The sequence below is a fragment of the Dipodomys ordii genome, unplaced genomic scaffold (genome assembly GCF_000151885.1).
Source record: "Dipodomys ordii isolate 6190 unplaced genomic scaffold, Dord_2.0 Scaffold20, whole genome shotgun sequence".
NCBI lineage: Eukaryota > Metazoa > Chordata > Mammalia > Rodentia > Heteromyidae > Dipodomys > Dipodomys ordii.
Window position 1 is genome coordinate 17,728,916 of NW_012267236.1, and position 26,055 is coordinate 17,754,970.

The following is a 26,055-nucleotide window of genomic DNA, read 5'->3' on the forward strand; positions in this document are numbered from 1 at the left end:
TGAAGCAGTATGGAGGTTCCTCAAAAGACTTCTCATAGAACTCCCCTATGACTCATTGCACATTTATGCCTTAGTCTTTTTTTTTTCCCCCAGGGCTGAGGACTGAACCCAGGGCCTTGAGCGCGCCGGGCAGGCGCCCTTCCGCTGGGCTAAACCCCCAGCCCCTGCCTTAGTCTTTCTTTTCAGAATCTGTTTAGAAGAATCTTGCAAAGTTGTATAGTTTTAATTTTCCTTTTGAGCTATATCTTCTTCCTTTTCTATAACAATGGCCTGTTTGTTTTTAGTTTTTCAGACATAATAACCTTGAATTAGATACTGTACTTTTCTTTGTGTATTTCTTTAACACCTTTCTTGAGTATCTGTTCATAGTATTAGCAGTAGTATTGTAGTGGTAGGCAACTGAAGACAAATTGGCTGCTTTAGAACTGATAGTTTACTGTGAGAGGCATGATAATTGAATAATGCATAAGTCAACATAAAACTTTGGCATGTAGAAGAGAGTTTGATTAAGGGATCTAGCATAGTCCAGGACCAGCTTTCCTGAAGAAATAATGCCTGAATTTGCCATGGCTTAGAATGGTTTGGGTAGCCCCCAAATGTTAAGAGTGCTGAAATTTAACCCCATTGGGAGGCACTAAGAAGGTAGAAACTAATCTTGCTATAGTGTTTAGAAGTGAGGTCTTTAGGTGATTAGGTTTGATAAGGTCATCTGGGTGGTGATTAAATATGGTACATTTGTAAGAATAAGAGAAAGATGGTTTTGCCTGTGTACTCTCCCTGTCCTTTGCCACACAATGCCTTATGTAAAGTTGGGACTCTGCCAGCAAAAAGACCATCACTAAATATGGGCCATTGAGCCTGCAGATCTGTGAACAAAATAAACTTTTTTAAATCGTTATTATTATGAAGTAGCCTGCCTCAGACATTTCATTCATATAAAATAGACTGTTACAGGCATAAACCTAAATATTGAGTTAAAATTAACTGCATTACAACAAGAGGACAACTATATTCCAGCTGGACACCACAGTAAGTAGGAAGACTGTTTGATTTAGAACATGGCTAGGGTGTGACAAGGCCAGTGTAGTAAGGCCAGTGAGTTGGGGAATGTGGCCTGGTTAAGACTGGGGAGAGGCCCTGGAGCCAGTTCACACAGCAAGGTCAAGCCCCTGGCAAGAGCTGGCAGCATCTTTTGAAGAAGAATAGAGGGCATGTAAGGATCTGGGTGATGGAAAGGAAAAAAGATTTTCATTTTGGTAAGATCACCATGCTTAGGAAAGATTTGGGGGAAGCCAGTACAGATAGTACTAGTTAAGAGAGTTATTGCTATAATAGACTGTTAAGTGGCTGTAGTTTGGAGTAGTGTTTTGGAAGTATAGAGCCATAGGTTTCAGAAACACTAAAATGGTGAAATAGAACTTCAAGTACTAGTTGATAAGAAAAAACTAGATATAAGGACAAGTGAAAAGGACAAGAATCGCCTCCATATTTTCATTTGGTCAACCTTTTGGATGACTATAGTACCATTCAGAAAAAGAAAACTATAGTGAGGTCAAGGAAGGTGGAGAGAAGGAAGGAAGCAAAATATACTCAGATACCCAAGAGGAAAGGGCAAATAAATGGTTAGTTCTTATTGATCTGGGACTCAGAAGATAAGGTGATAGAGAAGTGTACTGTGAGTGGGAAGGAATGTAGAACAAAGAAGAATAATTTGAGACAAGCCAGATGTGATAGCAGGCCTGGACTTCTACTGCTGGGGAAGCTGAGGTGTGGGACCACAAACTCCAGTCTACCCTGGGCTATGGAGAAAAACTTTGTCATCCTCCTCCCTCCCAAATCAATAAATAAAAGAGAGAAAGAAACCTAAGACAGTCCCTGTACTTATAGAGAAAAGGTTGCTATCAGAAAGAACAACCTGGGGCGGGTGGAGGAGGGGAAAGAGGACTTGGGGAGATGGGAGGGAAGGGATGGTAGGGGCAAAACAAAGGAGGAGGTAACAAGGCTAGATAGGAAATGAACTCATTACTTTACTCATGTAACTGTAACCTCTCTGTACAGTATTTTTACAATAAAAAAAATTAAAAAAAGAAAGAACAGGAGAGCAGCAGGAGAGCAGCAGGAGATGGGGAGAAAAATCAGAGGAATATTATTGCAGGGAAGATGTCTACAGTTAGTGAGCACTGCAAGAAGAGCAGGGAGAAATAGGTGAGTTCAAATCCTGTTGAAGAGCCAAGAGATGCTGATGATTTAGCATCTTTATTTTCAGTAGACCATTGAAATGTTTACTTTTACATTTTTGTTGTTTATCAGGTTTCTACATGGTGATAGTGGTAGCAACTGTAAATAGTGCCCGGACTTCGCCATTTTCAAAGCACAATAATATGTTCAAGTACATGCCACCAATGCTGTGCATGTTGATGTTTAAAAAACTGTCCTAGCAGTTATTAAAATCTTTTTTATTTCATCGAATGGTACATAAAAGGATGCCATAGCTATACACGCAAGATGTTTCATTGGCCTCTGAATATATTATGAATTATTAGTCAATCTAGTAGTGTGCAAGTCTGTTCCTGGCATATCATTATACTGATAGCGGTGTGATTATGCAGATGCACAGCAATTACAGCACAGGAAATCATTACTCTTGGCATCATTACCTGTGAGCAGCAAAGCACTTAATACTGGTTCAGCAAGTGGCGTTTGAGACTTTCTGTTCTTTACTTAAATGGCAGCAGTTTGCCTTATTACTTAATCAAACTGGGTAACCTGGTTATTAGAAATCAGCCCTTATTGATGCAATAAAAACCGCCCAATACTCATTGGTTGAGTCAGTGCCACTGGGAAGTTAACAGAATCAAGAAAAATAATATTCTTTACTGTAAGTTTTCATTTTACTGGTTCTTTAAAAAGTAATTTTCTCCTACTGGAGGAAGATGACATCTATACTTTGCCACCTCCGAACAGGACATTTGGAAGCACATAGATTGGAAGCACATAGAGGTAAGGGCATGAAGTTTGGAGTTAGATCAAGTTTCAAGATCCAAAGCTACAGCCCAGAGCCATAAACCCTGTATCTTTGAGCATAGTTCTTCATCTTCTTGGGTCACTGTTTTCTCAGTTATAAGGACCATTTCCTTACCTGCAGGGTTTTGAAGATTCTAGAAAATTTGTGGGAAGTCTGTCATTTGATGGATCCTTATAGCTGTTACTGATTTTCTTCTTAATTCTGCTGATTCTGTTTTAGATTTCTATGTCTAAAACTTAAGACACAGTCATTGTGACATGTCAGAGGATTCTTCTAGCTGATATATTAGCATTATATTGGTTGATTAAATGGTGTTGATACTAATTATTGTTATTATTATTAGGTTGTCATTGTAGCTCAAGCAAAGTTGCTGACAAGACAGATAACTCCTTCTTGTGGACCTTATTATACCCTGATAGGAAACTCTGTTTCTCCTTTCCTTGCCCTCAATAAACAGTAGTCAAAATGTAAGTTGCAAGTTGTGAATGCCATAATAGACATGCAGGACAGGTAAGAGAAAACCTCTCTTGGATATAAAGGGGAAAACATAATACTCCCTACTGAAAAAGAGTGGCGGACAGGGGAGCCAATCTAATCTGAGGAAACTGCGGGAGTTCATTTGTATTTTTGTTGCATACTAGAGCATGGTAAGCTAATGGGGATGGAACACACCTTTCAAGTGCCACATTTGGTAGGACTTCCCTGTCTTTCCCTTCTTGTTTGAACAGCAGGTCTGAAGGCTGAACATCTTGCCCTGTCTCTACTTTTCAGTCATTCAGGTGATTAGCAGTGAGAAGTTTTTGGGTGGCAGAGATCACACTCCTCTGTGTGCTGTAAATGTTCTGTTCAGAGGTGGCAGAGTATAGATGTCATCTTCTTAGTATTGTTTCTTTTGATATGTAGTGTGGGGGGGGGCTGGTCCCTCTTCAAAAAGACTTTCTAAAGTGCAGTTTTCTAGTCACTGTCACTATCATGGAAGATCCTTTTTATCTCTGATGCAAGAGTCGGCAAGAACAGGGTACACTTGTAGGGAGTGAATAAACTATAAGGCATCTGCCTTTTCCCCATGGTGATTTTTGCTCACATAATGACACTTGTGCAAATGTTGCCACATTGAAGGAATCCTAAATTCTGGCTTCTCTTCCAGTTCCTCCATCCTTGAAAACCTCTGGTATAGTGTAATCAGTGTTAGGGTGGTTAGTAAAGAAGAAGGAATGATTTAATTTCATATTGATCTACTAGGACATAATGCTATACCATAACGCCATAACATTGAAAATTAAGACATAAAAATAAAAGGCCAGGAAAAAACAGTAGAAATGGTGCGTGTAGATTTTTAGGTCCCAGATCTTACAGAATTGATCAAATTGAGCCATAGATTTGCTCTGTACGTGTGTGTGTGTGTGTGTGTGTGTGTGTGTGTGTGTGTGTGTGTGAGTGAGAGAGAGAGAGAGAGAGAGAGAGAGAGAGAGAGGAGAGTGTGTGTGTGCGCGGGTACTTAAGTTTTAATTCAAGGCCTGGGAGAAGTCCTTTCGATTTTTTTGCTCAAGGCTGGTGCTTTCCCCCTGGAGCCATAGCTCCTTTTCTGGCTTTCTGGTGGTTAGTTAGAGATAGGAGTCTCATGTACTTTTCTTGCTTAGGCTGGCTTCTAACTGTGGTTCTTAGTTCTCAGCCTACTTAGTAGCTAAGATTACAGGCATAAGCCACCAGCACCTGGCTATGATTTGCTTTTGATCTAAAGGAGAAAGAAAAAATTATCAGCATTAAGACATAAGAACAGACCTGAGGACCAACGAAATAGAACTTAAGACCCAGAAACAGACCCAAAGACCTATAGCCACGTAATCTTTGATAAGGGAGCCAAAAAAAAAAAAAAGAATGGAAGAAACACAGCCTCTTCAGTAAATGCTGGAAAAATTTGTTAAACACCTGTAGAAAACTAAAGTTAGATCCTTATATATCACCCTGCACCAGAATCAACTCCAAATGGATCAAAGACCTCATAGTCAAAACAGACACTCTGGAAACATTACAGGAAAAAAACAGGAGAAACTTTAGGGCTCCTTGGCACAGACCAAAATTTTCTTAATGAAAACCCAGAAACACAACAAATCAAAGAACAGTGGGACAAATGGGATTTCATGAAGCTGCAGAGCTTCTGCATGGCAAAGGACATAGCTAGCAAGATCAATAAAAAGCCCACAGATTGAGAGGAAGATCTTCACTAGCCATACAATGGACAAGGGTCTCATATCTAAAATATACTTAGAACTCAAAAAAATTAAATCCCCCAAAAACAAATTCTCAAAGAAACAACTGTCTTTAAGGCTAAAGACTTAAAGAGAGACTTCTCTGAAGAGGAAAGAAGGATGCCCAATAAACACATGAAGAAATGCTCAGCTTCTCTGGCCATAAAAAAATGCAACTCAGGGCTGGGAAGGTGGCTCAGTGGTAGAGTGCTTGCCTTGCATGCCTGAGGCCCTGGGTTCGATTCCTTAGCACCACATAAGCAAAAAGAAAAAAGCTGGAAGTGGCATTGTGGCTCAAGTGGTAGAGCACTAGCCTTGAGCTGAAGAGCTGAGGGACAGCGCCCAGGCCCAGAATTCAGGCCCCACGACCGGACCCCCCAAAAAATGCAAGTCAAAACAACATTGAGATTCCACCATACCCCAGTTAGAATGGCTATAATCAAGAACTCTAATAACAACAGATGCTGGAGGGGAGGTGGCCAAAAGGGAACCCTACTGCATTGTTGGTGTAAGTTCAGCCACTCTGGAAAGCAGTATGGAGGTTCCTCAAAAAACTCCACATAGAGCTCCCCTATGACCTAGCAATCCCACTTTTGGGCATTTACCCAAATGACCCAAAACAAGGTAATATTAAAGCTACCAGCACAACTGTGTTTATTGCAGCATTATTCACCATAGCTAAGATAGGATTTCATTGTACATAAGAAGAAATATACCAAACTTTAGAAAAATGAAACACTAATCACTACCACTACCAAAGTGGAAGGAATTTTTTTCTTATATCTACAGTTTGTTTCTGTGTAGTGATTCTTTTTTTTTCTTTTTCTTTTTTTTGTCAGTCGTGGGGCCTGAACTCTGGGTCTGGGCACTGTCCCTCAGCTCTTCAGCTCCAGGCTAGCACCCTACCACTTGAGCCACAGTGCCACTTCTGGCTTTCTTCTGCTTATGTGGTGCTGAGGAATCAAACCCAGGGCCTTATGCATGTGACACAAGCACTTTACCACTAAGCCACCTTCCCAGCCCTATGCTGTGATTCTTAAAGCCATTTTGTCCCAAATACTCAACAGCTACTGACCCTGGCATAAAATTTAAGATGATGCATTTTAGGCTGAGCACATTAGTGGAAAGTGGTCAGGCCTTAAATCATGCAAGCCTCATCCAGACTCTCCCTCCTGACCTTCCTTGTTGAGTGTATTGTTGACAGAGTCAACAATAAGTCAGTTTTTTTCCTCATAGAATTTCTGTTCACAAGTCATTTTACATGACTTCTTTGAGACTTAAAGCACCTGACATGCAGTAAGTGATCAAAAATAAAATAAAACAGAGTCGCCTATTTTTTTAATTTTGGAAACATTCTAGAATTAATAAACTCATAACTGACCACTATTGCTCATCTTATTTTTCAAGAATACTTTTTCAAGTTGTTAAGGATATTTATTGCTCTCTAATGATTATGAGAGCATAGTGCTTCAGGCACATGCTAAGTGCTCCATAAATGATGCCTATTAGCATTCTTATGCCATGGTACTTCTCAAAATTGTTTTTGTTTTCCTCTCTTATATGAGGCTATATAAACTAGTCCAAATTGACATATTATGTGAAAGTAAAAAGGTTAATGGCACAGGGATGTCCTTCAGAAGGAGATAAAACCTATCCATATGGTTTTTATGTTAACTACTTTGTTTATATCATAAGACGTTCTATAAAGGAACTCACCAAATACCTGTGGTACAAGAGAGAGACTCTGACATGCTCAGTATTGATGTTGAAAAATTAGTTGAATTCATATTGTCCACTTTTTCCTTGAGGAATTACGAGTTCAGCTGTTTGGCAGGATTGATGATCACCCCTTCCATACCAGGTTTATCATGAGGCATTCTTGTGGTGACTTCTCAGAGTCATTCCTATAGGGAATCGCTATAATTCAGAGAGTAGATGTGTCATTTGTCACCTGTGATGAAGACATCCTGGTGGTCATTATTTGGGATTGATAGATTAGCCTTTGAGGAAAATGCCCCCAAGCTGCTACATATGAACTTTGTCTAATAGAAAAGTTCTGGGTGCAAACATTGACTTTGTTGTTTGATTAAGGAGTAATGAAGTTGACTTTGAAGGACTCACCTTAGAGTCCGTACCTATCTATGTCTTATTAGTTATGTTTTTGTCCAAACTTTGGGTTCCTTCAAAGAATCACAATAACATGACTTTTTACAGAGTTATTAATAGAATTAAATAAGATAATAGAGACAAAAGTGCTGGCAGTTTTTCTGTAAACTCTATTTCAGTTCATCCCTCTCCCCTTTGCTCTCCCTTTAACTTTTCTCATAGCCTTCTCCTCTGCCCCCTCCCACTCTTCCTCTTCTTATATTCTCCTTCCTCTTCCGTTTTAAGTATTCCTAGTGCAATTGTATTAGCACTCAGTCTCAGATTAAGTGAAGAAAAATGCGTTTGAATAAATTTGTTATACAAATACATGCTTTTGAACCACATTTTGAGTAATCGGTAACTTGAAGCCATCTCAGAACATGTTAATCATGGGATTAATCCTAATAATTTATTCTTTGTGCATTGAGTACAACTAATACTAGCTTCTATCTCTAGTAATCTCTGAAAGCTAAATATGGCATATATGTGTGTATATAATATATATGCATATATATGTATATATACATATATATGTGTGTGTATGTATGTGTATATATATATACATATATATAAGCTGCTTTATAGCTAAAACTTGGTGTAGGAAAACCTGATAAAACTATTTTTAAAGGTAATCATTAATTGATTAGAGAAAAATCCACAGTGATTTTATGGGATTTCTTCCTACTCTCTTGAATGTAGGTTCTTTGGAGTCATTTTCTGAGCAAAGAGTTCATTTCTTATTCCAAATAGAAGATAACAGCTTCTTTCAATGGAAACCATTAAAATGAGTTATTGATTACTGGCATCTATAAAAAGATCTTAACACATTGTAATTTACTGAAGAAGGAGATTTGAGTATTTATCATGTGTCAGTAAAGGTATTCTAGTATCTGCCTTGACAAGATAATTAGGTAAAATTGCACATGAGGCAACCTGAATTGTAGGCACAGAATAAGTGGGTGGGCAAGGGAAAAATGTAGTGTTGACTTAGAGAGACTGTACTCAAAATCCAGTCAAACATAGATGAACTAAAGAAGCTTACCATCACTGCCCATTTTGTATATGAGTCTGCCTTCAAGCTCTGCTTATCAGGGTGTTAGAGATAGAGTATGGCAGGAGAACTCAGATTATTGCTATGAGGAGAGAACTAAGACCTTATTCTAATATATTAGAGAAAGACTCTGGTCTTATGTGATCAGTTAGTACGCTCATGTGTGGTGTGGTCTGGACAGAGCTGAGCTTGGGTTTAAGTCACTTAACCTCTCTCAATGCAAGTTTGTCATCGATAGCTTAAATATATTTGTGTAGTGACCAACATAATAAATGCAGATTTGTTTTCTTTCATCTGTTTTGTACCTTGTTTGACTTGTAAGTCTGTCAATAAGCATCATCTTAATGAGTTTACATGGTTTTATTATTTACTCCTTAATTGTTTCAGACTTCATTGTAAAGGAACATGAGACATACACTGCTACTTTTGAGCCCGTTTCCTATGCCACTCTGCATCCAGTATCTTCCAGAGATGACTGCACTTTCAGTAGCAGCAGTTATCAAGAATGTTTTCTGACCTGCCATCCATGTGTACTTGCTGTTCCTTGTACAGCCTGTGCTTTCTTGATAGGTTTGTTCACAGTTCTGCTTCATGCCTGTCAAACTCAAGTACTTCTTTCTGTCAGCTGTCGATTACTATTGATTTCCACCTCCTTTGAACTCATAGGTTTTCAGGGGTCCTGCTCTTAATAGGAAAATAATTTTGTGTCCTTTGTCAGCTTGTAACAGTACTTTGCATTAAAAATTAACACTAATTTTAACTCAACTAGATTTTCAAACCTGGATGAGAATGCCGTGATGTAAATCTTCATGTTCTTCCTTGAGCTTGGTGCCTGATGTCATGCTTAGCTATTTGTCTGTTTGGTGTTCATGGACATGCATTGAGTATAAGCAGCCATCACAGTTTGGACCTTGCTATTGAGATGCTAAAGACAAAGAAGATGTAAAATGACCCATGCCATCAAGCAGCATAGTTTAGTGAGAGAGACAAGTGATAAGTAGTTATAACATGTTATTGGTACCACAATGGAAGACTTTTCAGCATGTGCCAGTAGTTTAATAGGCTGTCAGAAAAAGTTTTATAGACTGAACACATGATGTTTATTTTTATAAATGTTTGAACTGTGTCCTAATGGGAGTAAAATGTTCCTCTTGAAGTAAAAAGACAATAAAAAATTATTTGAACACTAGCTGGGTGCCAGTGTCTCATGCCTGTTATCCTAGATACTCAGGAGGCTGAGATCTGAGTATCATGGTTTGAAGCCATCCCTGGAAGCAAAGTCCAGAAATCTCATCTCTCCAATTAACTCCCAAAAAGCTGAATATAGTGCTGTGGCTCAAGTGGTAGACTGCTAACCTTGAGCAAAAGAAGCTCAGGGATAGCATCTAGGCCTGAGTTCAACCCTAAGACCAGCAGAAAATTAAAAACAGAAATCATTTGAATACAGTGCTGGTAGTTTATGCTTATAATCCTAGCTCCCCAGAAGGCTAAGATTGGTTTCATGTCAGTCCAGGTAGGAAATTTTGATCCATCTTCAAAATAACCAGCATAAAGCAAAGCTGGTGATATGGCACAAATGTTAGAGCACCAGCCAAATGAGTATAAATTCATGAATTCAAACTCCCATTCAGCCAGCAATAAAGAAACTTAATACAGAAATAATAGTAGCAAAATAAACTTGATATCTTGACTTTATAGATTATCTTTTTTATCCCAAGTATTATTGTTCTGTCATAAAATCTTTGGAAAACAATTCATGTTAACTTTGTCTATAAATAACAAACATATGCCTTTTAGCACTTTGTGAAATGGTGATTTCAATAAACAGGGCATCATTTCTGAGGCATTGTGTTACACATACGTGAGCCCAAACTTCAGTGCTACCAGGGACCTCAGTAGTTCCCAGGTACTCCCCCTGCTGTGTGGGAACCCCGATAGTTGAGCGTTACTCTTAGCATGAAAGGCTGCTGATGCCTAAGGCCCTTGCAGTTGGAGAATGCAAGCTGGTGCTATCAAAGGCATGGAGATTGCCCCCAAGACCAAGATTCAAGACCCAGATTCCCACCTCCACTCAAAACAACAAACTAGTCAATCAAACCAATAGGGCCTTGAAGTATTTTCCCCGAATAATTCAGCATTGAACAATTTTTAAAAATCACATTTAACATTCAGTATGAAAAGCTATCTAAGCATAAAAATTAGGTGTTGTTAGTCATGGGGCTTAAACTCTGGACTCTTAAACTCAGCTCTTCAGCTCAAGGTGAGTGCTCTACCACCTGAGCCACAGTGCCACTTCTAGTTTTCTGGTGGTTCATTGGAGATAAGACTCTCATGGTCTTTCTTGCCCGGGCTGGCTTTGAACTGCGATCCTCAGGTCTCAGCCTCCTGAGTAGCTAGGATTACAGGCGTGAGCTGCCGCCGGCTTGCGGCAGGACATATCTTTTATTCAATGGAGTTCCTATATATCAACCTAAGTAAAAGTTTTACTTAAACATACTGTAAAATTGAAGTGTGTTGGATATCAATTCATGACTCTTGAATGTAAAACTTTTGTCTCAGTGTTTTTTGTTTTTTGTTTTTCTCCCTTTAATCCCATACACCATTTTCTAAATTATTGAAACAATAAGATTGTTTACAACAGTTTTGTACAGAGTCTCAGATTTTCATTTTTTTATAGCATGAATAAGTGATTTCAGGTAGAAGTTGCAGATAGGAATGTACTGTCTAGCTGGGGAGCATTGGAAATGTCTTCCAGCTGCAGGAGTATCTACCTTACAGATAAACTCACCTGAGGTAATGTGTGAAAACACGTTTGTGTCTGCGTTGATAGGCCTCTGGACCTGAGGGGCTGCTGTTCTTTACACAGGAAGAACACCACTAACAATTAGACTTTCTTCCTAGATAACCAAAAAATCATGTTATTTAACATAAGAACCAAGTTCTAACCTAGTTTCCTTATCTCTTAATTTCAGTTTGTCCACAGGAGAAATTGAAGAGCGAGCCCAGACCCTTCATCTCTTTGAGACTTTGAAGACTGATCCTGAAGCCTTCCACAAGCACATGGTCAAGTATATTTACCCCACCATTGGTGGCTTTGATCATGAAAGGTTACTGTATTATTTTACACTTCTGGAAAATTGTGACTGTGCAGACATTGGGAATCCTGCCATTAAACCAGAAACCCACATCCGGCTGCTGAAGAAATTTAAAGTAGTTGCATCAGGTAGCATGCTTGTGATCCTGTGTGAACTCATTCTTCCGAAGTAAAGCTAGAAATTAATTTTCTATCTACATTTATATTCATGTGTATTGGGGCTGGTGTAGATTTAAAATCATAGATTTTTGAAATTAATTGACTATCTTTTTTATTTTAAAAATATAGTTTTATTGTTTTTATTAAGATATCCATTTCATAAGTTAGGTAATGCATACATTTTGGGGGGGAAATGTCATTCCTTCCTTTACTTTCACTGTTAATTATTATCTTTTCAAATAAACGAATTGGTTGAGGCAATTCAGTATCAGATAAAGTGAGAAACCTTTTAAAAGTCACATACTGACTTCTGGTTGATCTAGTACTAAAATCAGTTTGGGCCCACTACTCCTGGGGTTTTCCCCACTCCGGTTGGTTATTGTATAAATATTATGCCTGTCAACCTCTCCTATCTATCTATCTATAATATGGCTCATACACTTAACATTAGACTATTTGACAGAATTTCACTTCATTGAAACCTACGTAAGATATGCAACACTTTTTTTTTTTAATTATTTTTTTTGGTCAGTCTTGAGGCTTGAACTCAGGCCTGGTCACTACTCCTTGAGCTTTTTAGCTCAAGGCTAGCACTCTACTATGTTGAGCCACAGTACCACTCCCAGTTTTCTGGTAGTTAATTGGAGATAAGAGTCTCACAGACTTTCCTGCCTGGAGTTGCTTTGAACTGCAATCCTTAGATCTCAGCCTCCTGAGTAGCTAGGATTACAGGCATGAGGCACCAGTGGTTAGCTAATGAGCCTTTGCAGCTTTAATGAATTGTGTAAATCTTTCAGATGATATTCTTATGCTCATAACGAAAAGATTAAACATATCCTAAACATTACTATCCTAAAGATTACTATAATGCTTTATCATACTGTGGCATTTTCAAGTCCATAGTCACTTGATAGTCATAACAATTGTGAGAGTGTATTTCATTAATCAGTTGTTTACTGAGAGGTGAGAAATAAAATTCAAGTAGCTAGTGGAAATAGCAGGAAGTAATAAAGGAATATATAGAAGTCAGTTTGATGAATGCAGTGGTAGAGGAAAGTGTAGGGCATTGTTGGGGATTGAAGAGGCAGGTGTACAGTTATGGAAACTGAGGCACAAAGAAGTAGAGTGACCTGTGTAGGATTGCACAGCTCGCTAAAGTTCAGGCTTAGCATAGAATTCAGAACCTCTGATCTGGTATAAATTGCTTGATCTTTTCATGCAGCCTCACAGAGGGTTATGTCCATATTATCTTCTTTCTTATTTCTTTTCTTCAATAGGTCTTAATTATAAAAAGTTGACAGATGAAAACATGAGTCCTCTTGAAGCACTGGAACCTGTGCTTACAAGTCAGAATATCTTATCTATTTCCAAGCTTGCTCCCAAAATCCCCGAAAAGGATGGACGCATGCTTTCACCAAGCTCTCTGTACACTGTTTGGTTACAAAAGCTATTCTGGACTGGAGACCCTCACCTCATCAAGCAGGTCCCAGAGTCTGCCCCCGAATGGTTTCGTGCCTATGATGTCTGCATGAAGTACTTTGATCGCCTCCACCCGGGTGACCTCATCACTGTGGTGGATGCAGTTACATTTTCTCCAAAAGCTGTGACCAAGGTAACAGAAGAATTAGACCCAAGTAGTCTGAGTGCTGTAAAAGAATGAAAATCGTTCTTGTGTTCTTGAAATTTGCTTTTTAAAATTCTTCTTTCTTGAAGTAGAAGGAAATTACATGCTTGATTTTTTTTTCAGGGGAGGGGGCTGGTAGTGCTTTGGCTCTATCTTAATGCCTACTTGCAATCTTTCAGTAATGTGTATGTATTCATAATAGATGACATGGTCCTACTCCTCCCCTTACTCTTTCCACCCAGATACCACTGCTAAACAAATTTGTCCATTTGTCACAATCTGTGCCCAGGAATATGTCTGCCATTAAATCTTAGCGTCTGCTTTCTCATCTGCAGAACTTGATTGCTTTTGGAACTCATTTTTTGTCTCCTCTTGCCATCTTCTGTTTTTCCCTATGCTAACAAGTCTATTCAGTATCTTCTTGTAATGTTTTTGTTATGGCAATATTCATGGCAATAGGATAGTTACAAAGACTTGCAAACCATTTGTTTAGAAGTTGGTACAGGAAGAGGTTTAAACCTCTTCCTGTAGAATGCTAGACTTTATCGGACTTGTTGGATTCATAGTAGTGGATAAGGAAGGGCTTATTCACTTTCTTATTGTAACCCAAGGAATTGAATAACAACTTGGTTTAAAACTTTTAACTCCTGCTCTAAAAAGGAGAAAACTATCACACTTTTGTGTTTAAGGAACTAGGTAAGAATGGTTTTGAAGGGCGATGGCATGATGTATTTAAAAGAGCATAACTCCGTAGTCCTATATGGCTGCTTTTAAACTCTTTAAGTGTGCCACTCATCATTGTGTGGTATATCTTCAACATTTCTATTAGACTTTTGCTTCTTCCAGAGGAGACTGGGGTTGAGTAATCTGTGTGTGAGAGAAATTGTTACCTGATTTTATAGGCAAAACTAAGTTGGTAATGAGAAGGTATAACTTGAACTGGAGGAGATATCCCGTAGCCTTTACTCCTAACCACATGTTTATACTGTTGCTAGGCTCTGTTGCTAGAGCCAGTGCAGAAGCTGGGGGAGTTCATTGGGATCAAAAAGCCTAAAGTATTTCAGACAAAGAGGATCAGTGTTGTTCTAGGCTGTATTCTCAGTAAGGCTGAGTCTAAAGGAAAGCAGTCAGAAAGGTGGTAATGTGTGGGACGGGACTAAGCCACTGGGGGAGTTTGAAATCCAAGGAATTGGCTCCAGATCTAGAACCTTGCACTGGCTGAAGAACAAGGAGATTTTTCAAGGCAATCTCTTAGCCCACACTCAGGGTGAAGGACGATTTGAATATTGCGTGTGAGGTTGGAATTGTTAACAGCAGTGTATGGCTAATTGTAAGCATATGTATAGAAGAATGTTACAGACAGTTTTAGACCTTCCAACAGCAATTATTTATTCATGTTAATACTTAAGATTGGCATATAGAGCTTAGGTAGAATTTTAGCTACGATTTATGGTATTTTAAATATGATGATTTTAAGTTATAAGTCATGCTCATCACCTAAATCTTAAATTTTCATCAGCCAGCCCTCTGAAAAGCAGTTATTTGAGCTCATGTGTATTTTTGTGAGGAGAAGGTGAAGAGGACAGTAGCATAGCCAGGTGGTCTAAGGCACTAGATTTAGGCTCCATCTACTTTGCCAGTGTGGGTTTGAATCTCACCACTGCCAACCTGGATATTTACTTTTGTCGGTGCCAGTGTGTCATGCGGGTGATTCTAACTAAGCAGGAGACCTGAGGATTGTGGTTCAAAGCCAGCCCAGGCAAGAATGTCTGTGAGATTCTTTTCTCTAGTAGACTACCAGAAAGCCAAAAGTGAGGCTGTGGCTCAAGTGGTATTATGCTAACTTAGAGCAAAAAAAAAAAGCTCAGGGATAGTGCCCAGGCCCTGAATTCAAGCCGAAGGACAGGGCTAGCATTTACCCCCCCCCCCAAAAAAAAAGTGGTAAAGTACTGAGCAATAGTTTGTTGATTACTTCATTGTGTTCTCTTAGCTCAGATGGTATAATCTAAGTATAGATGTTTCTTTTGTTTTTTAAACTTTTTTTTATTATTTGTAAGCAGTTGTACAAAGGACTTTCAATTCAACATGTCAATTTATAGGTACAATGCATCTTGATTAGATATGGAGGGTTTTTTATTGTAGACTATGCTGAAGAGCTGGTTTTCTGCTGAGTCATATCAACTAGAGAGGTGAAACAGCTATATTTGAAATTACTTTTATATCTTCAGTTTAGCTATAATAATTTCTCCCTTTTTATTAATTGACAAACTTTGTTTTTATGATCAGAGTGGAAAAGCATAAAGGTGAGAAGAAAGAGACAGACAGAAAGAGTAAGAGAATAAAAGGGAAAATGAAACACAACCCACACGTGTCAGAGGACACATTTGGAAGAAAAAATGCAGCTGCATTTGCCCAAATTTGCAAAACACCAGATGTTCCCACAGCTTGTACATGGTGTTAAAAAATGTAAAATAAATGTGTGTTATTCATATACTCTGTGCCATTTTCCAATGTGTACCCACATTTAATTCAGAACCAAATTTTTAGAAAGAATGGGTAGGGTTATTCAAGAGTGTTTAACAAAAACCGTAAACCATTGTTCAGATATTAGAATTTCAAAGAGAAATGTCCCCAAGTGTGACTTTTGTGCTGAACCCCTGGCGGGTTCTTTGCACTCAGTTACCTGATGCTTACACAGTTTAGCCGCTAGCCACATTTTCTTCGAAAGCATAGTGAGCTAGTTAGTTAATATGTTTAGAAATCTGGAAAAATAATTAAAGACATGAAAGCTGGTCAAAACAGGTTTTGCTTGACTTCGAAGCGGTATCTGGGAATGTGTTCAACCTCAGCCATGGTGTTTCTACCTCCCACTTGCCTTTGATTGCTGATGCAGCTCTATCCATACGTAAATGCTTGGAAATTATTCTTATCATGGAATGCTGCTAAGGAGTTTACTAGAATCCTCCTTTAAAATCCCTTGTGTGATCATGGAATTTAAAAAGGCCTTCTAGTATCTTCCCTAATGCTTCTCAATCTGGAAGTAGTTAGGCAACTCCTATTCCTTTCCTCTTCTGTCTGGTAGTCTACCTCTGTCCCAGCTCTCACCGTTTGTCATTCATTGCTATATATGGGACTGGAGGATCAGAGCCAAGCTGGGCAGATAAAGTCCAGTGATTCCACCCCCCTCCCCTTTCCAGAGCCTGTATGTTGTGGAGTTTGGAAGTGAGGCTCCATCATAGTCCCTGCTTTCATTCCTATCCACTCTCACACTTTGGAAAGATGAAAATATATACCAACAATAAAAGCAACAAGTATTATTGGAATTACTGGGTTAGCGAGTGTAGCCAGTGGACTCTCTTTTTTTTAAAATTTAAATTTGTTGTCAAGGTGATGGGTTCCAGTTACATATTCTTGTAGAACATTGTTGCCCCTCCATCCTTTTTCTCCCACTTTCCCTTCCCACCTCCATACCCTCACCCCACAAATTGGAAAGATCATTTCCAACATACTGTCTTGTGAGATCACTGTTGCATTGGTTCCCCCTTTGTCCATTTTCCCCATCCCTTCCCTAATTCAGATAGACGTATATACAACACACAGGGTACCAAAATCAAATACAGTGTCAAAATCTCCACTATTTTCATACTTAAGGGAAACTGTGTGACTTAGAACTGTTCCAGAAAGCAATTCTATCAGGAAGCCAGGGGTGAGTCCTGCAGTGGACAAGGCCGGTTGCTGACAGGAAGTAGTCACATGGAACAGTTCCTTTACGTTAGCTCTCATCCTGTGTGGAAGAATATGAAAGAAAGGGGGAAAGATACCCTTATCTGAGCGTTTTCTGGTTATTGATTAGAGTTGAAAAGGTAGACTAGGGAATGTTTTGTGTTCCCTTAACTGATTAGGCTTCAGTATGAAATGTTTGTTCAGCTTGCGAGAAATGCCTTGTGGATCTGTCAAGACCCAGTCCTGGTTCTTCCGAATCACATCCTGCAGACCTGCTAGTCATCTGGAATCAGGAGTGGGCAGTTTGGCCTCAGCTTCCAGAAAGCTCTAAAATAGATCAGACAGTACATTTTCAGGCTCCCCACAGTCTAAGTAGTCCGTTCATTCTCTATTCTATTTTCTATCTCAAATTTTGCATAACCACAATAAAACTTATCAGAAGTTATGCAATGAGCTTAATAAGACAGAAAGAAAATATGCCAAAATTTACAGGTCAGCAATTTTTAAATGCCCAAATTTTAATTTATATTATTAAATTCTGAAGGAGAAATGAGCAATCTAAAAATCAAATCCTCTTGCTCTTTTAGTTAAAGTTCAGCTCAGTCAATCTAAAATTTATTAATTCAACTAAAGTAAATCATGTAGATTATCTTTCTTCTTATCTGTTCTTAGCCAGAATGGGCTGGTTCAGTTGTCTATGGTAGTGAGTTTCTTTCAATAGAACAAGCTTCTATCCTCTGAGCAACAAAGCTTCTTCAGCAAAGATGGAATTAAATCAATCCTATTCTAAATCTATCATCATCCTTAAAGATTCTCAAAAAAGAGAAACCATCACACTATATCAGTATCAGCTCCACATCCATGTAATTTGGAAAACCTAAGCAAAATCACCAGTCCTGAGCAGTGACTAAATAAATTCAGACTTCTAGTCCAGTCCAAACACACATTAGTAGAGTCTACAAAAGTAGCTCATTGGTACGAAGGGGACAAATAGGCAGAGAAATTCTTACTTGGTTTAGCTTTACTAGGATATCAGATTGTGCCAGTTGGTCAGAGATTAGTTGGAAAATCTCCCATAAAGAAGGTAACTATAGCTGGGTACCAGTGGCTTATGCCTGTAATTCTTGCTACTCAGGCTGGCTTTTGGAAGATAAAGTCTGAGGCTTTCTGGGGCAGAAAAATTATTATATAACTGGAGGTATGGATCAAGCAGTAGAGCACCACTGTGAATAGTAAAGCTAAGCAAGAGCCCTGAGTTCAAGCTGTAGTATCAGCGTGTGCATGCATGCACGCACGTGCACACACACACACACACACACACACAAATGTTTCATAGACTCTATTTCCAAAATTCACAGCAACAAGCAAGAGTAGAGTTGTGACTCAAGTGGTAGATTAACAGATATAGTAAGTTCCTGCTTTATGAGCCAATGTTGGAACTCCAAAGAAAGAAAAAAAAGTACATTTTCACGTACATAACAAAATGATTGCCAAACTCAAATTTTTGTATTTAACCATCTTCTATAGAAATCATAGGGCATGCTAGGAATAGGTACCATCTACTGCTCATATATTATGTGCCACACACTGGCTCAACACTTTATCTCCACTTTATCACACTAGCTCATCAAAATAGGTATTATAATCTCCATTTAGACAGGAATGAGCTGAAGGTTAAGTGATTTATTAAGGTTAGAAGTAAGTTAGTATCTGAGCCAGAATCTTATCTGCTTGGGTTTAGACAGAGGTTTTAGGCAAATGATCATCTGTTTAGACAGGAGCCTGTAATTTTCCTAGGCTATTTGTTATATAGGAGAACACATCCACACTTTTCATGAGCTACCTTCCCTGCAATGTGCCGCCATATGACTGCTCTTCAAGCAGTCCAGATCTCTCCTGATTCCTTCATATAGTCAGGATTCTAGTTCTAGTTCTAGTTCTGGTTCTAATTACCTCCTTCAAACTATTTTTTGTGTTCCTCCTAAAAAAATAGTAGGTTAAGCAGCACACTTTTTTGCCTTACATTTCTGTAGATTGGATGTCAGACTGAAGTTTCACCAAGATGCAACCAATCTGTAATGAGTTTATTATTGGCAGATTTAAGTTAATACATTTTTAACATATATGATTAATCCTAACTTATATAGCATACAGAAATATAAGCATCCTGTGGTCCTGAATAACATTTCAGAGTGTTAAGGCATCCTTGGTAGAGCCCTTGTCTAGCAAGCACAAGGCCCTAAGTTTGACTTCTTCATCTTGTATAGGGGATGAGGTGATTAACCTGAGATCAAAAGTCTTGAGAACCTATAATTTAAAGTTACTCTTATACCAGAAAGTGGAGAAATAAAGACAATAAGCACCATCTTTACCCTCAAAAAGTATCTCCGGGTTCAGCTTTTTGTCATGTGCTGCCTCTGCTATGTCTCTGTGCAGTATAGGCATTCATAAAGTGAAAGTTTAGCCAAGGTTCATTTTAGTAAAGCACAATAAAATAGGAAATAAATAGGAAAGAGGAAGATAAATATTTTCTGTTTACTATATAGGAAATAGAACTGAAAAAGCCTCTGTAGTCTCTCCTTTCTGGGTAGCTACATACAGGATCATGTTTCTGGGTGATACATATAGGATCATGTTATGTAGCAACCTCCAAATATTTGATATTGGTTTCAGTGTAGACCTATACCCAAACATGGAGAAGTATTACTATTATTTTATTTTATTTTTTTGTCAGTTGTGGGGCTTGAACTGACGTCCTGGGTGCTGTTCCTGAGCCTCGTTCTGCTCAAAGGTAGTGCTCTACCACTTGATCCACAGCACTATTGCCATTTTCTTTTGGATGGTTAATTTGAGATAGGAGTTTCATGGGGGCTTTTCTGCCTGGGCTAACTCCTATTGCTAGTATTTTAAAACATAATGATGTAGGCTATGGTGGTTCATGCCTAGAATCCTAGCTACTTAGGATGCTGAGAGCTGAGGATTGAGGTTCAAAGTCAGCCTAGGCAGGAACATCTGTGAGACTCTTATCTCCATTAACCACCAATAACCTGGAAGTGGAGCTGTGGCTCAAGTAGTAGACTGCACCTTGAGCAGAAAAGCTCAGGGGCAGTACCCATGCCTTGATTTCAAGCCCCAGGCTAGGTGCATGTGCGCATGTATATTTGCATGCACGTGAGCACGCACGCGCACGCGCACACACACACACACACACACACACACACACACACACACACTATAATGATGTAGTCTAGGTTTAACCAAAGCACTGGGGCCGTATTGCAAGTTTCAGAACTTCTATTTGCTGTGCATTCCCTTTAATTTCTGACTCTACCTATGTAAAGTACAGTTTCTTGAACATTCTCAAAGCAGAAAGCATATGCAGCCAACCCCTGCCTGTTCCTGTAACTTAAAGTCTAGAAGAAATTGATAGAAGAAAACTAGCTGCTCTAATTTTTCATTTTTTACTTCTGAGTGCTGTTTTAATATTTTAAGCAAGTAGAACATTATATTTTAATTATATTTTTATTATCTTTAAGTAGTTGTATATATAGCAGTTACTGTTCAACAAATCGTCTTGTAAGTATGTGCATCTTGAAGGATATTACCCTGTGATCATTCACCCCCACTATATCTTGCCTTTTGGGGTTGCCTCATCTACTTACCCCACCTCAGGATGGGGAAGGAAAGAATTTGAGGCACCAGGTGCCTAGTGCCTTATCTCATAAACCCTTTGCAACCCTCTGGACGGATGATTCCACCCCAGGTTGGGCACTATGAAATTTAGGCTCAAAGCCATTCAGGAGTTTTCCTCAGGAAGCTAGCTGTAACTGACAGAATCCCAACTTGCTCCTGTCTGTCATGTTATGAAACCTATTCCCAGTGTGCAGTGTGTACACATACTTTTGCTCTGTCTCACAAATTCATTTAGGCTTCTCTTTGTGTACTGTTCTTGTAAGTAATCTGACTTACACTGGGAGCAATGTGTGTATTGTAGAGGCTGGCAGGGAGGCCAAGGAACAGTAATTGGAAACAGATCTCAGGCAGTGCCTTTCTTGGAAATGCTTCATATGGAAAGCATTTGAAAGAACTATTTGACAGGACCTGGGGATCAAACTCAGATCTGCTAGTCCTGCACAGATGCCTTGTAAATAGATGCATGGCACACAAACATTGCTCAATGGTAGCAGCAAGTGCACACTTACAGGCTAAGGGAAGGTTGGTCACATGTATCCTTTCTTAGGACAAACACCTCAGTATATTCATGCTTTAGAATCAGTGTCTTTCATGCCTCAAGAACCTGCATACTAGGTTTTTAGTTAGTAGGACAATTGTTAGTTAGAAAAACCAAGTGTCCATACCAAAAGTGAGACAAACCCAGCTCAGTAAGCAAGACTTCCTAGACAACTTTCAAGCCTTGACAGGCAGGTGTGAACCTGCTCATGCTGGCCCCTCCCCACATGTGATCCCATTAACATTTCCCGAGGACAGCCCCTGTGGTTGAGTGTCACTCTTCAGCTGTCCCGGTCATCCAGGCTGCACCCAAGGTCACAGATCTTCCTCCTTCTCTCTTCATGAGGACACTGTAAGAGCAGAATAATAGAGTTGTGCCACTCAGTGCGGATTGTTGCAACAGCCCTATAACATAAATAATTTTGCCACAACTTCAACAGATACCAAAAACCAAGTCCCAAGGAAGTTTAAAAACTGCTCCAAGGTTTTCTGAGCTAAAAGCAGCAAAATTAGGATTCAGATAAAGGCTGCTCTAGATGTTTGGCTCCTAGCTCCTGCCCTGCCTGACCTGCAAGTTCTGGCTGCAAAAGCCCATGGGGTGACTGTGATTATTGATCTGACTTGCAGGCTGAAAACTCATTCTCTGTTGGTGCTTGGAAAATTATTTCAAATTGACTAAGGTGGTAATTTATTAAGAGATTGATAATTGGCCAAAAGACCATGTGTGCAGTACAATCATAAATGATAATGCCTTCTGCTCCCAAGGAGGAGGCTGGCAGGATGCTGAGCTGTTGGTATGTTTCTCAGGCCTCACAGGCCTCTTCATCAAGAAGCGGTGAGAAGAAGTGCTTCCCTCCCCTCCTGTGAAATGTGCACATTCTAAATTCATTTGGGGTGTAAATCTTATGAAGACAGAGGAATAAATAAACCATCTCTGAATAATGTACAGCCAATATTAAAGCATTTTTTAACATGAGAAAAGCAGTGGAGGAAAGGAGTCTGAGAATAACCTCCCCCTTAAGAATGCTCTTCTCTCTGTCAGGTGATATAGTCGCACAGCTGCTTATTGTTCACCTGTTAATCTTTGGGGATGTGGACCTTCTCCATTCTCTGTTCATCTTTTAAGTCGCTTTCCACATAAATACCCTTCAAACTTACAGACAGATAACATGTGTCCTAGTGAGAAAGTCAGCACAGAAATAAGCATAAGTGGGGGCAGTAGAAATCAGAATGTTAAGTGAGTAAGGGAGAAAAATATGTCCATCTTAGGAAGGCAAAAATAGAAGTTTTCAAATGGGAGAAGCGGGCGATGGTAGCGGAATCAGGGCCTGGGAAGCAAGAGTTTATGTGGAAGAATGGGGAGGAGTAGGTTACAGGAAGGTAGCAGCCTAGGAAATCAACCAAACACTGATATAAAAAAAGAAGGTTATATAGCTATAACTTTCAGGCTTGTACTTGGCTGCTGAACACCTCTGGGATACAACACTGTCACGCAGTGACTCACAGCCTCCGGCAGCCTCCTGGGGTGGAGAAATGGGTGCAGAGCAGCAGTCAGTAGAGACACTGTTTTTGAAAAGGCCTAAAATATCTTAGGAATTTGATCCCCAGAGGCCAATGCTGTTCTTTCTCCAGTCTCATCCCCGTGCTATCTCTGGAAAAGCTCTTGAGAAAAGGTGCAAAGGAGGAAAAGGACATTCTCTTTAGGGTAGTGGTCTTCACACCGGGATCCATGTACACACAACCTTCCCCAAAACAACCTAAAGAGAGTTTGAAGGGAACCACCTTCTAACTTTCTGTATTCTCTTAACTATTTTTTCCCCTAAAACTGATCTTGAGAACATATTGGAGGTCCAGGGCGGGAAGCCTGCTCTGTCTCAGTAGCTCCCCCTAGATGGCCTGAATCTGATGTTGATACTTTGTTCCAGCATCTGTAAAGCTCCAGAACACCTCACAATTCCAAACACTGCTATATAACAAGATGGCTAACAAATTTCTTTTTGCATGATACAAAGTTTTGAAATGTTTGTTTTCAACAGTGTTTATGAAAGATCTAAGTGAATGTTAGCTGTGAATTATTGAAAATAGAATAGTACTGAATTATTTTGTTTCACTTATAAATTGGATATTCTATGAATCAATTGGCCATGACTGTTGGTAATAGTCAAATAGTTCATCTCTGTGTGTTTTTACCAAATGTATGGTTACTGTCTTCTTTTTTCTCTTCTTCTCCTTCTCCCTCTCCCTCTCTCTCTTCATCTCCCTCTTCCTCTTCCTCTCCCTCTCCTTTTCCCTCCTCCTCTCCCCTCCTCCCTTCCCTTCTCTCCTCTCCTCTCCTCTCCCCTCCCCTCCCTTCTCCTCTCCCCGGCTCGCTCCTTCCTTCCTTCCTTCCTTCCTTCCTCCCTCCCTCCCTCCCTCCCTCCCTCCCTCCCTTTCTCTTTTCTTTCTTTTGGTTTGGTTGTGGGGCTTGAACTCAGGGCCTAGATGTTGCTCCTGAGCTTTTTTTTTTGCTCAAGGCTAGTACTCTACCACACTGAGCCACAGCTCCACTTCTGGGTTTTAGGTGGTTAATTGGAGGTAAAGAGTCCTACGGCCATTCCTGCTGGGGCCTGAACCACAATCATCAGATCTCAGTCACCTGAGCAGCTAAGATTAGAGACATGAGTCACTAGTGCCAGCTAGTCATTGTCCTTTCAAACTATAAAACTATGAGACCCATCAAAGCCTGCAGGACCAGTGCTTCATCAGTCCCTTATTTCTCTGTGCTTTCAATAGCACAATGGATAATCATTTAAATTTAAAACTATAACATCAGAACACTGTGAACAGTGCAACCACAAGGGAAAATTGTATCTTAAATTTAATTTGCTTTAATATAGCAAATTAATATTCAGACACAGAATAAATGCCTGTTCTGTCACATTCAGTGACATATTTAACAAAAAAGCATTATCATTATGCTCATTTGCCTCAACTATCAATTATTTAAAGATAGAGACCATTTCTTAGTTTGCCCTTATATCCTCTGTGCCATGATCAGGCTTAGCACTCAGTCAATGTTGACAGGTTGAGCATGAAAGGAAGAAGAAGAAATGGAATCCCAAGGTAAGAATTCAAGTGTTTCTTTTCTTTCTTGTGATTGTTTCCAACATATTTATAAGATGATTTCTTTGTTGCTTTGTATGTACCTCCCCCAGGTATAACCCCTGCTTTCACTGTATTTGATGTTGATATAATTTGTGGAGGGGAAGGGAAAAAACGAACTTTAAATAAGGATACAGGTGGACCCATTACAACAATGAGATGTACAAGACGTTATGTTGAAAAACGAACTTTACAACTTTGGTGGGGTGGGGGGTGGGGGATTGGGGGTGGTGGTGATAGGGGGGTGGGGGGGGGGGTGGAGAGGGGAAGGGATGGGAAGGGGAAACAAAGGAGGAGGCAACAACGCTTGATAAGAAATGTACTCACTATCTTGCCCATGTAATTGTAACCCCTCTGTATGCTATTTTTACAATGATAATTTTTTTTAAAAAAAAGAAGAAATAGAAATTAGGATGAGTTCCTAAATAGGAACCTAAACACAGAGAGGCTATCTCTCTTCATTTTATTAGTCACAGAAATTATTTTCAATTTCTTAGTTAACTGTCATGTTAAAAGGAAATGGATAAAGTAAATTTTCTCTTGACTTTATTTCTATAGTTTCAGATAATCGTTATTAGCAATGCAAAAACTGGGTAAGCCCTGATTTTTCCACCTCACTTTATGGGTAACAATCGGATTTTCTTAAATCACCTTTTATTTCCTTAATGTCAACTGAAGTTCAAAGTCATGCTGTGTTCACTTTTAAAAGTTATGTCTATAGATGTCAAATGTTGTGCTGGTGGATTTTGAACCAAGTTATTACCTGAAATCTCTGGTACTGATGTGTCTCTCTCCTGCTGCCTTCCCTGGCGTAAGGATACTGACAGTATCCTAGGCCTGGCGCGGGCCGGGTGGCAGCTCCCTGCTTCGTTCTCCCCTTCTCTGGCAGGCCGTTGCCTGCACCCAGCCAAGTCTGCACTTCTAGGGGCACCAAGCTCCCTGCTTGCTTCTTTGACTGATGATCACTTCTGATTCCCCCCTTCCTTGCCTCCTTCTTACCCACTCTTTAGACATGGCCCCTCCAGCAACTTTTTCCTGAAGTTTTTTAGAGTGTCCTTCTAGAGATGTCCATAGTATCTTACACATGGCCTGTTGTGTAATGGTCCGCCTTTGTAGTGTCTGCTATCTCTCTGTATTTCCAAGTAGCCTTTGACGGGCTTGGGGACTTGATCTAATGTTATGTTTCCAGTCCCTAACAGAAGACAAATGTACTGTGTGTACTTAGTGAATGTGTAATGGAATAAATAGAAAGAATAAATGAGAAGCCATTAGGTATTTGTATCTCTTACTGCCTTATTTCTCGTATCTGTAGAATGGTACTATATTATAAAAAAAAAAAAACATTTGGGCCCACTTCTTATTGTTTGAAATTCTCAAAATGTCCATTTAGGGAGCCAGGTGTCACAGTTACTCAAACTTGTAACTCTAGCTACTTAGGAGGCTGAGGTCTGAGGATCATAGTTGGAGGCTAACCAGGGCAGGAAAATATCTTATCTCCAATTAACTACCCAAAAAGCTGTAAATGTCTTGAGCACAAAAGTTTAGGGACATCATCCAGGAACTAAGTTCAAGCCCCAGGACCAACACACACACACACACACACACACACACACA

The 26,055-nt window shown here is 39.5% G+C and overlaps 1 protein-coding gene across 1 annotated transcript in view; it reads left to right on the plus strand.

The window, feature by feature from the left end:
• The window catches only part of Nbas (neuroblastoma amplified sequence), a 284,959-nt gene that overhangs the window by 205,719 nt on the left and 53,185 nt on the right, over positions 1–26,055 (plus strand). The window contains exons 42-43 of the mRNA XM_013013552.1: positions 11,443–11,693; positions 13,001–13,335. Coding sequence (XP_012869006.1) covers positions 11,443–11,693; positions 13,001–13,335 — 586 coding nt within the window. The remainder of the gene's footprint in view (positions 1–11,442; positions 11,694–13,000; positions 13,336–26,055) is intronic.